General features: G+C 52.3%; 7 protein-coding genes across 7 annotated transcripts; 3 read left to right on the forward strand and 4 right to left on the reverse strand.

Moving 5' to 3' along the window:
- Positions 1 to 2035: 2035 nt before the first annotated feature.
- Positions 2036 to 2371, forward strand: UHO2_02457 (uncharacterized protein; the record flags this gene model as incomplete). The annotated part of the gene is made up of 1 exon (XM_041555245.1): positions 2036 to 2371. One exon carries the CDS (start codon positions 2036 to 2038, stop codon positions 2369 to 2371), a length of 336 nt encoding a protein of 111 aa, XP_041411179.1.
- A 330-nt stretch (positions 2372 to 2701) lies between these two features.
- On the forward strand, positions 2702 to 5194 carry UHO2_02458 (uncharacterized protein; the record flags this gene model as incomplete). The annotated part of the gene is made up of 1 exon (XM_041555246.1): positions 2702 to 5194. One exon carries the CDS (start codon positions 2702 to 2704, stop codon positions 5192 to 5194), a length of 2493 nt encoding a protein of 830 aa, XP_041411180.1.
- A 635-nt stretch (positions 5195 to 5829) lies between these two features.
- Positions 5830 to 7803, forward strand: UHO2_02459 (uncharacterized protein; the record flags this gene model as incomplete). Its single annotated transcript, XM_041555247.1, has 3 exons — positions 5830 to 6617; positions 6713 to 7521; positions 7619 to 7803. The coding sequence occupies 3 exons, from the start codon at positions 5830 to 5832 to the stop codon at positions 7801 to 7803; spliced, it is 1782 nt and encodes a 593-aa protein (XP_041411181.1).
- A 94-nt stretch (positions 7804 to 7897) lies between these two features.
- On the reverse strand, positions 7898 to 8674 carry UHO2_02460 (uncharacterized protein; the record flags this gene model as incomplete). Its single annotated transcript, XM_041555248.1, has 1 exon — positions 7898 to 8674. The coding sequence occupies one exon, from the start codon at positions 8672 to 8674 to the stop codon at positions 7898 to 7900; it is 777 nt and encodes a 258-aa protein (XP_041411182.1).
- A 649-nt stretch (positions 8675 to 9323) lies between these two features.
- Positions 9324 to 11624, reverse strand: UHO2_02461 (uncharacterized protein; the record flags this gene model as incomplete). The annotated part of the gene is made up of 2 exons (XM_041555249.1): positions 9324 to 9344; positions 9453 to 11624. 2 exons carry the CDS (start codon positions 11622 to 11624, stop codon positions 9324 to 9326), a joined length of 2193 nt encoding a protein of 730 aa, XP_041411183.1.
- A 718-nt stretch (positions 11625 to 12342) lies between these two features.
- On the reverse strand, positions 12343 to 13009 carry UHO2_02462 (uncharacterized protein; the record flags this gene model as incomplete). Its single annotated transcript, XM_041555250.1, has 2 exons — positions 12343 to 12424; positions 12519 to 13009. 2 exons carry the CDS (start codon positions 13007 to 13009, stop codon positions 12343 to 12345), a joined length of 573 nt encoding a protein of 190 aa, XP_041411184.1.
- A 363-nt stretch (positions 13010 to 13372) lies between these two features.
- Positions 13373 to 14875, reverse strand: UHO2_02463 (uncharacterized protein; the record flags this gene model as incomplete). Its single annotated transcript, XM_041555251.1, has 1 exon — positions 13373 to 14875. One exon carries the CDS (start codon positions 14873 to 14875, stop codon positions 13373 to 13375), a length of 1503 nt encoding a protein of 500 aa, XP_041411185.1.
- Between the last annotated feature and the right edge of the window lie 27 nt (positions 14876 to 14902).

The raw sequence follows: 14902 nt of genomic DNA on the forward strand, positions 1-14902 counted from the left end.
TTTGATGGCGCACGGTTCGGCGACAACACCTCTCTTTGCTCCGTAAGTTTTCTCGCTCATCTCTCTCCGCTCGTGTCATTCGATCTGTTGCGAACGGCAGCAACCGTTTTACACTCCGATCGCATTAATGTACCAGCTGCTAGACTGGGGTACAAAAGAGAACAGCGTGTGTGTGTGTGTGTGTGTGTGTGTGTGTTCGGCACACAAAGGCGGGGGTGGCTGAATCGGTCTGCATCTCTCTTCTCTCCTTTCGTGGTGTGCATGTGGACGTTTGCACATCGTCATCGTGTTTCGCATTCTTCGAGTTATTTTGTTCCTCCGCAGCTGAATCTAGCATGCTACGGTGTTCACAGCAGATATAGCGCTAGGATGTACAGCCTCGATTGTCATCACGTATCGCGTTTTAGCCGCCGACGGGTCTGAGAACGAAGTAGAAAATGCAAGCGATAGAAGGTCGAGCAAAGAGAGAAAGCCTTGTTGGCACCTCGGATAGCATGGAAGGCTATGGTTTCGCATTCCAACTTGCTCAAAGCGAGACACAGAATTCGAAAAGGCCCCTAGATAGAGGTCCCGTATGGCTAAGCGAACGTCGCTTGTTTGCTTGTCCTCGTGCCAGCAACATCAATTCTTGCTCGCTCGGTTGCTCACACCCGGACTTCCCACGCGGGCTTTGAGTCTTAGCATTGTTTCCAGGCCTCATTGTGGTCCAGAGTCTAATTCCTCAACAATGGTGGCTGCTTGCGTTAGCATCGGATACTTTCCTTCGACCCCTCGCGAATCGAACTTTGCCTCACCGTCGGTAGGTCGCCTGATTGCATCTGAATCTGTCAAGACAGAAGAAGGGCAAATAGTTTGGCGATACCCGAGCTGTCGAATCTCACGAGAAGAAGAGGTTCAAGAATGGCGTTGGCTGCAACGAACCAGAAGGATGGATGCCATGCGACGTGGTTCTTAGTATGAACCAAAAGTTCGGCTAGCAAGCGAGCTCAAATCGACACACGCGCAAGCTCGCACCCAACTCACACAAGCGACCCTTTCCTTCAACGGTGAGTTATCTCAAGTGCCTGGAGTCTGTGTCAGAATGTTAAATTGCCTAACTCAGGTGAGTCGCTTGCGGGCTCCCAGCCGTGGCCGTAAGAGGCACGGCCGGTCGAGCGCCGCGTGAGAGCGAGGCGGAATGCACGTGAGAACGAAGTACAAAAGAGAACTAAGTGTGAGAAGCATGAACCAGCGTGAGAAGGTAAGGGAGGGAAGGGAGGGTGAACTTGAGACGAAGCGCAGCCAGGAGAAGGCTTGCGCAAGAGAGAAGATGATGGAGAAGAAGCAACGAGAGAGACAGGAGATGAGATGAGCGATATGAAGTGACACGACTCAGGTCACGTGCCTTCGCCCACCATTGAAACGAGCGCACCTTCCATTCGCACGACTCGACTTTTTCTCGCTCTCATCCGAACCTATCAGATTTGCGTGTTGGATTCCGAGGCATGCTGCTGCAGAGATCTTGGTCTTGACTATGCATTGGTCGTTCTTTCATTCATTCCGCAGATGTCTTTGGTTGTAGGTGTTACGGATTCCGACGGTCGAAGATGAGCTTTCAGGGTTTTGACGTCCAAGTGCCGAATCAAATCTATGCTATGGGAGGAGAATTCGAGGGCGCTTCCCGCTGCTGTGTCTGTTGTTCGGCTTCGGCTAGCTCTAAACGTACTTGTGTCTCTTTCACTCTTGAGTCGGAGCCGCTTCGGACGACGACGACGACCTCGACTTTGCTTGTAGCGAGATTCAGTCACTACAAGGAGAAGCATCGGTAGCTTGAATGTCAGAAACCGGCCTCAGATCGAGCTGCACAGTCGCTTGCTTGGGCACCTGTTCAGAAGCTTCCTACAGATGGCAGCATCTGTACTTTGTTGCGTCCTGAGTATAATAAGGCCCATCGACAGCCGGAGTCGGCGCCGAAACTGTGGCGTTGTTGTCATCTCGCATCTCCTCCTTGACGGGTTGCACAAATGCAACTCGTACAATAGATCGGACATGCAATATGGGACGCCACAATAATGTTCTTATGTACAACACGGACTACATTGAGGCCCGAGCGGTCTGTGCCCTTGTCACCTCTTCCATGCTTCGAAAGAAAGGAGGAAGTACAGAGCGGTCGAGTTTGCCGAAATCCGATGGGATCTTCCCAGACTGTGGTGCAAACAAAAGCCTCATCATTGTTTGGCAGTCACCGATGCATTCCCGCTTTGGCCCCGATCGACACCGCAACAATAAGCTCAACTTCTTCCCCACAGATCAGACGTCGCCGGTGAGAGGTCAAAGCTCTGTGTATGGGAGCCATCGAGAGTCATTGAGCTTGGGCCTCCCTGGGAAATGAGAAGGTTCTATGGGGAAGGAATCCGTGTGACGACGGTATCACACTAATGGTCTTGATGACGAGAATTGGGTTGATGAAGATCGCTATCGTGTCTTGCTAATGGAATCGGGGCAACGAGTTGTTTCGTCTTCCGATGGGAAACGGGGCCATCCTTTGCGTTAGAATGAGTTGCGGCAATAACGCGTGCATAAGCAGAACATAGAGGTCTGTCAGCGCCTTCTCGGCATGATTCATAATATTGTGGAGAAATGATGGGCATAAATGTTTGTGACACCTTCCACCATCACCTCTTCTTGGCATAGAATATCCCCCGGAATAGAGTGGAGCAGGATGCCGCTACCCCATCCACCAAAGAACGCACGATATGCGGTATCCATCATCACCCTAGAGATCCCTCTCGACACGCCAATAACCCAAGATTCCCCGACACCATACACCTACGCGGAAGGCGGGACCACGAAACCCATTCTCACTACAGACACTGTCCTCGTCACTATCTACTACCCGTCTCAGCTTGCGAAGGAACACAATCATGGTCAAGCACTCGACTGGCTCGAAGCACCCAAACTACGCTCCATCGGCGGTCTATTGAAATATGCAGGCATTCCGAAGTATCTCGCTGTGCCCATCATCTTGCCTGCATACAGCGTCGTTTCGCAGAAGCTTCCTGTTGTGGTTGATGCTCCTTTAGCCTCGGAAGGACTCGAGGGCGGATTCCCAGTAGCAGTATTCAGCCATGGTATGGGAGGTACACGCACAACGTACTCTGCGTATTGCACTTCGCTCGCAGGTTCCGGCATCGTGGTTGCTGCAGTGGAGCATAGAGATGGATCTTCAGCTTCAACGACCATCCACCATCCTCTTGACAAGGACAACCACACCGGTGGTGGAGGCCTGCTCCGATGGTTTACAGGCAGGTCGAATGGTGTGGAGAACAAGATCTACGTGCGACCCACCGAAGTCGATGGTAAACCTGAACCACTCGATTTCCGTCGAGCCCAAGTCGAGTTCCGTCGCAAAGAAGTTCTCGCTGCTCTCAATATCCTCACCGACGTCAGCGCTGGTAAGGGCTCAACGCTTGTCAATTCTTGCACTCGAACAACACGCAATGATGCAAAAACACGCGACCATCGTTCTACCATCCTTGCTGGGTTCAGCGACAAGCTTAAGATGTCAGACCCCTGGCTCATCGGTCACAGCTTCGGCGGTTCCACCGCGATACAAACTCTTCGTCAATCTGATTGTCCCTTCGGCCAAGCCCTTGTGCTCGATCCATGGGTCGAGCCCGTTCTCATCACCGGCGCGAATGTAGTTCCTGTTAGCAAACCACTTTACACGATCAATAGCGAAGATTTCACACAATGGAAATCGCACATGGACGACGTCACCACCATCTGTCGCGAATCGAAAGCTAGTACTGGAGGTAAAGGATGGCTGCTTACCCTCGGAGCTGAGGGAACGGAGAAGTCGGATGCTGCTGCTGCGGCTGCATCCGCGAGAGTGCGACCACCGAGCAGGCTCGTTATCGTGCACGACATGTTCGGTACACTGTTCGGGCTGGGTGCTTGTATCGAAGCGCTAGTCTCGTTGTTCCCGGACCAGCTGAAGGAAGCGAAAGGAATGCCGAAGATTGTACCGGAGTTGGTGGTGATGGATTGGTTCCATGGTACGCAGCGCGATTTCACGTATTCGAGCATCTGCGGACAGTACAAGTCTATTGCTGAGGTGTTCAAGGGTACTCTGCCTCGAGTCTTGCTTCAAGCTGAAATTTTGCCGAAGAAGGGCGCTGATGCAAATGCAAAGCCACTCGCCCAAGCAGGATCCTTCGCAGATGGCGGGGCAGCAGAAGAAGCTCTCAACGATCCATTCGACGCCGTAGTCACCGAGACGATGATGGGCGCTCTAAAACAGCTTCGGCCGCGACCAGGAATGGTTGATGCTCTCACGCGAATCTACCGTGACCGCGATGGGAAGGGCCGTCTACCATCAGGCGTAGACAAAGTTGATGTATGGGCTGCCACCAACGGCTCACTTCAACTCGGACGCTCTTCCTTCCTCCGTGCACTAGGCGACACTGACGGAGCAGACATCGACAGCGAAGCCGCTCGCTCCGGTCGCTCTGCTCAAGACAACGCCATCGGTTCCGGAATTGGTCTCTTCAGCTGCGACGAGGTCGGAGTAGCCAAACCTGACCCGAAAGTCTACGCTGAACTTCTGCGTCGAATCAACGCTGAACCTCTTGACCCCAACTCGGCGAAAAAGGAGTATCAGGGGATCTGGTTCGTTGCTTCGCACACATGGGACACGTTTGCAGCCAAAAAAGCAGGGTTCCGAACCGCCTGGGTTACGTACGAAGAACACTACTCTTGCCCTTCTGTTTACGGTACACCCGATGTGGTGGGGCGAAATATGAAAGAGGTGGCGGAGAAAATCCTCGCCTTTGAACGAGACCTTGCGTCGAAGAGCGACGGTAAGGCTCTGAAGGGGTGGACATACAGCAAAGGTGAACAGGTACAGGAGAACAAGGCAAGTCAACATGTGTCGTTCTCCGATTTCCCTTTCTTGCTGCCTAACATGACCAAGTTCGCGGGTTCGCTTTCCTCACAGTCGATCTTGGAGGTGAACAGTGAGATCGCGAGGAGGATGGTGCTGGACGGGAAGAGGGAGGAGTCGGAGGGTGTGTTCAGTGCACTGAAAGGGGAGAAGGATGGAACGATCTGGAGGATTTGGAAGGAGGGTAAGGAAAGACCTGCTAATCTGGAAGAAAAGAACATGGGAAGCGATGGCAACCGCTTAGGAAGGCTTGTTGTCCACGCTCTCTAGTGCTGGCTTTGACGTTGTTTCCGTCCTCATGTTATCAGATATACTCGACATAGACGCGATGATAAATTTGCCATGGAAGCAAACAGGGCTTGTCTGATGTTGCAGGGATTGACGGTTGGTGAGGTGTGGGCCTATGAATGAATCGGGGCACGGGCGAGTTTCCGAATCAGATCCGAGTTCTGACTGCCGAGAAGAACGCCGACGCGCTTTGACCAATTTCGGCCCAGAATTTGTGGGTGTGTTTCTTCTATCGGACTTCGCCGAGACCCTTGTCCACAGCAAAGAAGCGGATTGAACAGCATGCTAGCACACCATGCTAGCACACCATGCAAAGACTCATTTGCAATAGAGCGGCACCAAGGTGAAGGACGGTAGGCACGCGGTGAAGTCAAGAACACAAAAGCATATGATCGTGTGAGCTGATGGAATGCTGGGCAACGAGGAAAGAAGCTGTCACTTCGCGTCATTTCCCGGCAAGTGAATCGTGATTGTGGAAGGGTGACAGAAGAGAAAGCTGGGGCCCAAACTTGGGTTCGCTTCCCACTTCTTATCGCTTGTCCCACAGCATCCGAACCTGCTTCCTTCCTTCTCTCACCATCCTCGCTCTCTCATCTACTTCTCCATAGATTTACAAAATGACGGCCATCCCCCTCGACCAGTTCGATGCCGTCCTTGGCTCCACCTCGACCGAGATCTCCTCTGTCGCCCTTGGTGGCCACATCCTTAGCACCTCTGATGAGTGGTTCGCTCCCGCCTCTTCCCTTCTCAAAGTCGGCCCTGCACCTTCGCTCAAAGGTCAATTTGGACCCAAAGGAGCCCTTTTCGATGGCTGGGAAACTCGTCGTCACAATCCTACCTACGACTGGGTCATCCTTCGTCTTGGCCCTTCCGCCGGCGGTCGTCTCATTGGCTTCGACGTAGACACTGCTAACTTCAATGGTAACGAAGCACCCGAGATCTCGATTCACGCTCTCGCTCTCACTCCGGAAGAAGAAGCTCAGACTGGCAACGCTCTCGCTCAAAACGACGCTCTTTGGGAAGAAGTTGTCCCCGTCTCGCCATGTGGACCTTCGCAGAGGCACCTGTTTAAGGTGGCAGAGGGTAAAGGAGACAAGATCTACACGCATATTAAGCTGCACATGATCCCGGATGGTGGTATTGCAAGGTTCAGGGTATATGGTGTGATCCCACCCCCTCCTGTTGGGCAGGGCGAGGGAGAGGAGGTGAATGCAGAAAACAGCGCGCTTAATGTGTTGGATCTGGCTCATTGTTTGAATGGCGGTAGAGTGGTGTTCACGGATGACCAACACTTCGGTGCGGGTAGCAACATCATCTTGCCCGGCAGGGGTAAAGATATGGGTGATGGCTGGGAGACTCGTCGTTCCAGAGCAAAAGGTCATTTCAATTGGGCTATCATCAAGCTGTAAGTGCACCGCCAACCCCTCTTTCACTCATCTTTCTGACTCTTTACTGACCCTCATCCTTGCTCTTTCCTTCCATCTTTCGATACGTGTATAGTGGCGAACCAGGTTTCCTCTCCTACGCAGAAGTCGACACAGCCCACTTCCTCGGCAACTTCCCCGAATCTGTCGAACTTCTCGGCACAGTCTACAACCACTCTTCCACCGTTCCCTCCGCTGCTGCTGAATGGATCACACTCCTTCCTCGTACCAAGCTCGGTCCTGGTCGTCGTCACTTCTTCCCCATCTCCGGTGGCTCCTACATCACCCATGTCATGGTCAAAATGCATCCCGATGGAGGAATCAAGCGTGTCAGACTACACGGTCGTCGTGCCGCCACGATCATTTCTGCTGCCATGGACGTAAATGCCCTCCCCGTCATTCCTGTACCGCAGGATATCCAGGACCCTTTGCCATCAGCCACTTCGGATCCATTCGCTCCTGTAAGTGCCCTCCCTCCCTCCACCATCTCTCGTGGTACCTGCAAGTGCAATACAACCACCGGCATCGTCCTTCATTCCACATTTGTCGCGGCGGTGCATCTCACTGCAGAAGCATTCAAGCCTTACGGTGCGGTGATCGATGGACCTTCCGCGCAAAACCCAGACAAATGGAAGCCGTTCAAGATCGTCAATCAGGGAACCGCCAAAAAGTACCTGAATTTGGCGGAAATTCTTAACAAGTATCCCAGCGAGGCGGGCGCGAAGACCAACGTTCATGTATACCGATGCGATCCTGCCCCAACACTGCCTTTTGAGGTGAAGTTGTTGGAAAGGCACAGATTTACTACGCAGGCGTTCATCCCGATGGTACCGGTGGATGGGAAACAAAAGGGATTCTTGGTTGTGGTTGCGCTTAATGGTCAAGGTACGACCACACCACCTCTTCCCCGTTTCAGATATGGTGACGATGGGATGCTTTTACTGACACCAACTTCTCTTCGTTTTTGGATTGGGATGAACAGATGACAAGCCAGACCTGAACACCCTAGCCGTTTTCCTAGCTACAACCGAACAAGCGATTCAATACCACCCAGGGATTTGGCATCATCCGATGATTGCTCTCGGTAAACAGGCCACGGATTTCGCTTGCATTGTGAACGAGTCCGTCACACAGCCTCAACTCGATTGTGATGAGGTCGAAGTATGAGCTTCCAGGCTTATCACACACATGAACACATGTCAATATAGATCATTTTCATTTTCATTTTTTCTTTTCTTTTACCACTCCTGCATGTTGGTGTCTAGGGCAGATTAATGCGTAAGACCTGGCCCCTCGCTTCCTTCTCCTTCTCGGGGCTATAGAGCGGGTGATTAGTAGCTAAACGAGTGACCATCTCAAAAGTATCCACCGCAGCATTCTTCGACAAAAGCCTGACCCAGATATCGTGCCTTCTACTAGTACCAGCGACCCTCTTCCACTCTCCTTCCTCCCCCCTTTCCCACCTTTTTAACGGAATGTCTTCGTCCCTCAACCTCTCTTTCTGATCAAACTCCACCTTCATCCTCTCCTGAGTCAACACCATCCACCAGCAAACACCGCAAACCACAACATTGACCACTGCAAACCACCATCCCACACCTTCGACCTTCCTCACCCACTCCGCCCCACCACCCTTCGTCAATCCTAAATACACCTGTGGAAGGTTCGAAAGCAGCGAGGTCGCAACGAGGATTCTATAGATAGTAGACATGCCTCCCTGGCTGAGCACAGTTCGATTAGCGAGAGTTGCATCGAATTCGGGTTTGTTTAGAACCAGGCGCAAGGCACAAGCCCGTTCGAGAGTGATGTAGCGAGATGTGAGAAGGTTGAATGTGACGAGTGTACAAGCCCATGTTGCGATTACGCGGTAGAATAGGGGTGAAGAGGGGAGGGGAGAGTTGAGGATGATTGCGGAAAGGAGGGCGTGGAGGACGAGGGAAATGGTTGAATGGGTCCGGTAGGTTGGGTCGATGGGGGTTATGGAGGGGAGGGTGGATGTGTATGATGGTGGTGCGCCTGATGGGAGTGGAGAAGACATGTTGGATGCAGTGGAGGTGGTGCTGTGGCGCTGTGGTAGGGTGTAGGATGGTGGTGATTGAGAAGTCATTGTGGATGATGGTGGTCGAGGTTGGGAAGGAAGCGGAGAGAGTGTCAGACGATGGGAAGAAGTCTCCTAGTCGGCTCACCGTGCCAAGCTTTCATAGAATTCCGAAAAGTGGGCGGGTTCTACTGGAGAATCCGGCGGCGCTTAAGCAAAATTTGATCGACATGGCGCATAGCAGCCACCTGTCAATCTTCGTTTGACCTTACATCATCATCAAAATGGTCGTTGGACTTCCTCTATACGGTTCTATTCTGACAGGCGTGGTTGAGGTAGAGAATGTTCGAATAGACCTCCTTCACCATCGAAAGAGCCCCATTTGATTATAGCTTGACGCTTTTCTAGAACATCTCGCGATATCGTACCGTCAAAACTCCCAATCGCACAAAGCACAAACGCAAACACGAAAGCATACCATCAACATTCTTTATATTACCTCTGTATGAGCTCAAAGTGTAACACGCAACACCTTCCCAACAACGGTTCCATACAAGGAGCATTGCGAGTCAGACATGCATACCCTAGAGAACGACATCTATTGCAAGGTTACACCGGCTAGCAACACTCAGGTTGTTTCGCCTGTTGCTCAGGACAAGATCGGTAAAAACTGCAAAAATCAACCACCAAAACGCAAAAAATAAAATAAAACTTGTCAGCTTTTATCCTCACCAACTTTCCCATCGCAACAGTAGAGCGTGAGGACGGGGTAACTTACATTCCCAACAACCAAACTCGGCAAGTCAAAGATATCCCTCTTGATCGTAAAACTCCATGCACAAGGAACCAGTTTCCCATCCGGCTTCACCAGTGTACATGTGGTCATCACGCTCTGTGTTGTATTCTCAAACGCATGCAATGCGAACTTTTCCCAATAATCCAAGGTACTCTCCTTATCCATAAACTCATATATCCTCCTTCCCACCAGCTGATCCTTACTCCACTGCGTAAGCATGCAAAACTCTGCCCCGACTACGCAGATCTCGCACGTCCTTCTCCACACTACCGTCGGCGTTCCACTGAAGCTGATCAGTTTTTCGAATTCGAGCATTGTTCGCTGGAATGATCGCTCGACGAAAATCTCGTCTTCTTCGGTTAGGGGCATTTGGAGGGCAATGAGGGAGGGTCGGAAAATGGCAAGGGCGCGAACGATGCGTAGGACGTCTTGCTTTTCGAATTTCGAAGTGACGTATTTGATGAGGAAGTGGTAGCCTTCGGGGTAAGGAAAAGGGGCGGTGTTGTCGCGGTAGGTTTTGGCGATACGGGCACGCCAAATTGTGTCTTGTTGTTGACGTGCGACTCGACGGGAAGCGATGGCTTTGTTGATGTCTGCGACCGGTTCGTTGGAGGTGCTGCGTTGGGAGGAGGATCCGAGATCCACTTGATTGTTCCCTCCACCAGAGTTGTGATTGCTGACACTCGATTGCTGCTGCTTCTGTCCCTGCTCGTCAGCAAGCAGCGTCGATTCTTCCATCATAGCCGGTTTAGGACTGGGCACTTCCAAATCCCCAAACTCCCCAGCGCCAGTCATATCCGTCAACCCTGTGGTCCCTGCCCCTCCTGCATCCGCATACGGGCCCATCCCCGCAGTATCGCTATACGTTGCTGCAGCAGTATCCAACCCACCCGTCCGCGGAACTCCTTGCTGCTGCTGTTGCATGTCCATATTTAAAATCGCATCCAGTCCACCACTGGCGATGTTCCATCCATCCATCACACCCACCGCCGGGCTAGTCTGGAAATCAGGACTTGCACCCGATGGACCCAACAATTGCAGATCTGTCCCGTTGAGCATCGACGAAAGGATGGAATACTCTAGACTCGTTGCTTCACTTCCAAAGTTGTGCGTTGATGGGTCGAACGAAAGATCGAACGGTGCTCCTCCTGCTCCGCTGTTCCCGCCATTACCAGACGGTGCAAGATCATTCGTGGAGGAGGAGTCGAATGTGTTACTGGAAAGATAGTCGTGCTGATGCGGCGAAGGACCATGACCGGAAGACGAGGGGGTAGGAACACTATTTGCGGCGACCTGATCGAGGATGCTGCTTACTGCCATTGCTTGCTTCTGGGATGATGAAGCTGTTGCTTGCGATACTGCTGAATCCTGCTGCTGCTGCTGCTGCTGCTGTTGCTGCTGTTGCTGCTGGGCATTCTTCGCCTTCTGCGCCTGCTTAGCCGCCTTCTTTGCCTCCTTCTGCCTTTTCAACTCCTCCAATTCATCATCATCCAGCAAGTATTTCGCCTTCTTCCGATGTCCATCCGTACAAGAATCAGCCAGACCCTTCTTAACACACCTTTGACAAGGCCGAGAGTCGTTGCAGGTCAAATGAGCTTTTTGACAGTGCAAACATGCGCGACTCGCTTTCTTTCTCTTGCCTGAACCACCTCCGCCCTTGGCTGCGCTTCCACCTCCAGTCGAAGCCGGTGTGCCTGCCGAATAAGAGGGCTTCCTGGCTGGAGTCGAAGAGGTTGAGGGAGAGGCGGAAGATTTTGTGCTTAGATCGACTTCTTTCTTCAGGGGTGAACCGGAGGGTGACCGGCCTGCATTGTTCGCTGAAGATTTGGATGCTGATGAGGAAGCGTTGGAGTATAAGCTCTGATCCAACATGGATGCTGTGTTGGAGCGGACGCCGACGGAAGAAGTTGAAGTGGATGCAGATGGGTTTCGCTGCTGTGATGGTGGTAGAGGGGGTATAGAGCTGGCAGGTGGACTAGATGCAAGAGCGGCAAGGGTGGATGCGGCTGCGTGTGATGCTGGGCTTTGCTGACGTTGCGAGTTGGTTGTCGACGGATGTGGTGGTAGGGAGTGAGATGGGATAGATGAAGAGCCGGAGGAGGAGGAAAAGGATGGCGGGCGCGGAGCCGACTTGTTGCCATTTGCACCGGACATGGTGACTCGGTAAGTATGCGAGGTGTTATGAGCTCATGCGAGGGTTCAATGTCTCGACAAGAGTATTTGTGATACTGTGCGCCTTGCTAGGTGCGTTGCAGCTCTTGGTCTTACAAGGTGGTTGATTTCGATGTTCCCGTGGGCGAGCGGAGGTCGGTCCAATCTCGACAGGATGGCGTCTCGGAGCAACGATGGTATCTATGGCGAAGACAAATCGGCGTCGGGCGAGGCCAGCAGAAGAGCGACCCCCTCAGGTGTATGTGGTGGTGCTGGTTGCCGAATTCGCCGCAGCTGGTGATGATGTGGGAGAGACGATGGAAGTTGCTTTGACATGTGACTCGTCCACGACAGCATGACTGTTTCCAACGCGAGCTGTGGAAATTGACCGTTGCAGGGCACAGGAACGGTGCAATCTACGCGAGGACACCGCGGAATTTAAACAATGTTAGCAAAGCAAGAGGAAACATTGCTCAAAATTCTCGAGCCTGCTATCTGTGCCGAAAGCTGACTGACTTACGCTTCAACTGGTACAGCCTCAGGATGCAGCGTATGCCAGTCGAGATCAATCAGACCTGTGGTCATTGGTTAGCTGAAAAGCTATAAGAATACAGTGAAGAGCGCAGAAGAAAGAGATTGACCGCAAAAAAAGTCATCGGACGGGTCGTTCGTCAAAGGCCGTATGAAGCCCGAGTCCGGAAAGGCTGATATCTTGCTCTGCTCAGAAGAGCTTGCTCAACATTCTCTTGATAAAGTCGATAACGAACGGAATATAGCTCAACGAATAGAGCAAGAAAGCGACGCTGTTTTCACAAAGCCAGATCGAAGAAAAGAATCATTGTCAGTAACCTCCTCCTCCATCACTTCTCCCCTTACCCCGCTTATTATGATACTTACTACAGCACAATAACAAAGATTACCGCCAAAATGGTACTATCGATCGCAAACACCGACACCCAAACCATGATGAACGCCACGATCATCACCAGTGTAAACGCGATCCGGACCGGTTTGAACATCTGTTGGAACTGCTTCATGAATCCAATCAAAAACCCTGTTCCTGTCAAAGCTACCAGCACTCCTACCGTATACAGCACTACGAAAACTGATATTGATCCGGTAACGAGAAGGACTGTGCCGAGGATCGAGAGCACAAATCCACCGAGAGTACAGGCAACGAAACCGATCATACGTTGTTGTCGAGTAAGTTCGATACCGAACGTTTTGGAGAATGCGTCGGATTCGCCTGTGAGTTCTCCCGAGAAGTTCTTGACTTGTTGCGTGTCCATATTGATCCATCGTGAGGAGCCGGTGTTGGCGAATGGGTTGGAGAATGAGGTGGAGGTGGTGCCGCCAGAGGGGGCTGCGTTGGATTTGAACCACGACATGGTGTGCGATGTAGAGACTGAGATGGATGACCAGGTATCGATTCCAGTAAGGTGTGTAGGTAAAGAACCGTGCGTGTGCGGGTAAATGACGATGAGATGGTGGGGTTGAGGAGAAGAATTAAGCGCGTGTGCATGTCTCAATAGTGGATCTGGTGTTGCACTTTTTCCACTCCGCCCGAAAAAGACGTCGTAGCGTGGCAAAAGACAGGCCCTGACTGCGACTCAATTTGCTGGCCCCTTTTCGTCTGCCCGGTGTTCCACGCTGACCATCATACCTCATCTGGAACGCTGGTGTTCGCACATCACACTCTATCTTGTCACAATCAAGGTAGCAAAGTATTCTATCACTGCCTGCGTATGAGTTCAAGGCCCAATAGCGCCCTCCTCCCGCAACTTGACAACCTCTTCCTCACTCAACCCCAACTCCTGCATCAGCACCTCATCCGTATGCTGTCCCAACACTGGCGGAGCACGCCTCACCCTCATTTTCCCATCACCATACCTTACCGCGGGCGCAACAATCTTAATCCTCCCCGCTCTCGGATGATCCACTTCCTCCACCACCTTCCTATCTTTACTCTGCGGATGCTCATCAAACGTTCCCCTGATATTCCTAATCGGGGCAGCCGGAATTTTTCCGTTAATCGCATCGCACCATTCCTGCACCGTCTTTTCCTTGAGCAATTTATCCAGCAGTGGGATCAGTTCTTCTCTGTGCTGAACCCTTGCTGCGTTCGTCGCATACTTAGAGTCTGAAGAGAGTTCAGGTTTGCCGAGAAGATTGCAGAGGAACTTGAACTGACCGTCATTTCCTGCGCCCAGCATGATCCGGCCGTCTTTGGCCTGAAATGTTTGGTAGGGGACGATGGAAGGGTGCTTGTCTCCGTGTCGACCAGCTTCTTGTCCTGCGATGAGGTAGTTAGATGCGATGTTGGCAAGAGAGGCAATTTGAGATTCGAACAAGCTGGCATCGATATGGACGCCTTTGCCTGTTTGCGCTCTGCCGAGTAGGGCGGCCATGATCGCTCCATGAACGTATAACCCCGTCGTGAGATCTGTCATTGCAACTCCAATCTTGACGGGAGGTCGATCAGCTTCGCCGGTGATATGCATCATTCCCGCATCCGCTGCAATAATCACATCGTATCCCGCTTTGTCCCTGTACGATCCCGTCTGGCCGTATCCTGTCAAACTAGCATAGATGATGTCGGGTTTGATCTTGTTCAAATCCTCATAGCCCAGACCCATACTGGCGAGTTTCCCGGGGAGGTAGTTCTCGACCACAACGTCCGCTTTAGCAACGAGATCGTGGATGATCTTCTTTCCCGCGGGAGATTTAAGGTCAACAGTGATGGATCGCTTGGAGCGGTTGACGGAGAGAAAGTAGGCTGATTCGGGAGGCAGGCTAGCCCAGTAGTCCTCTTTTCCAGGCGGAGGTTTGGGTGCGTCCTTGCCGGTGGGTGGTTGAGCGAAAGGAGGGAGCCAAGCTCGGGTATCGTCACCGCCGCGAGGATGTTCGACTTTGATGACGTCTGCACCAAGGTCAGCGAGGAGCATGGTGCAGTAAGGGCCTGCAAGAACGCGAGTGAGATCGACGATGCGGATTCCTTTGAGCGGTGGTGGGATGGAAGGGCCGTCGTCGGTGGATGTGCCTGATGCTCTTGTGTCGCTGGACAGCTTTGGCTGCCAAGTTGCAAAGCCGCGATGGATTGCCTGGACGATCTGGCGCTTCGATAACTTGGTGCCCTGATCGGACGGGGTCGTCATGGAGACGACGGATACTGTCCTCGTAGAGATTGACTTTGGAAGCCCCAGCCTTGCCCGCTCGCGCAGCACGGGTCGAAAGCGGCTGGCAATTGCCCGCATCTTTGATCTTTTGTTATCGGAACAGTT

Source organism: Ustilago hordei, assembly GCF_900519145.1.
Source record: "Ustilago hordei strain Uho2 genome assembly, contig: UHO2_contig_04, whole genome shotgun sequence".
Classification (NCBI taxonomy): domain Eukaryota; kingdom Fungi; phylum Basidiomycota; class Ustilaginomycetes; order Ustilaginales; family Ustilaginaceae; genus Ustilago; species Ustilago hordei.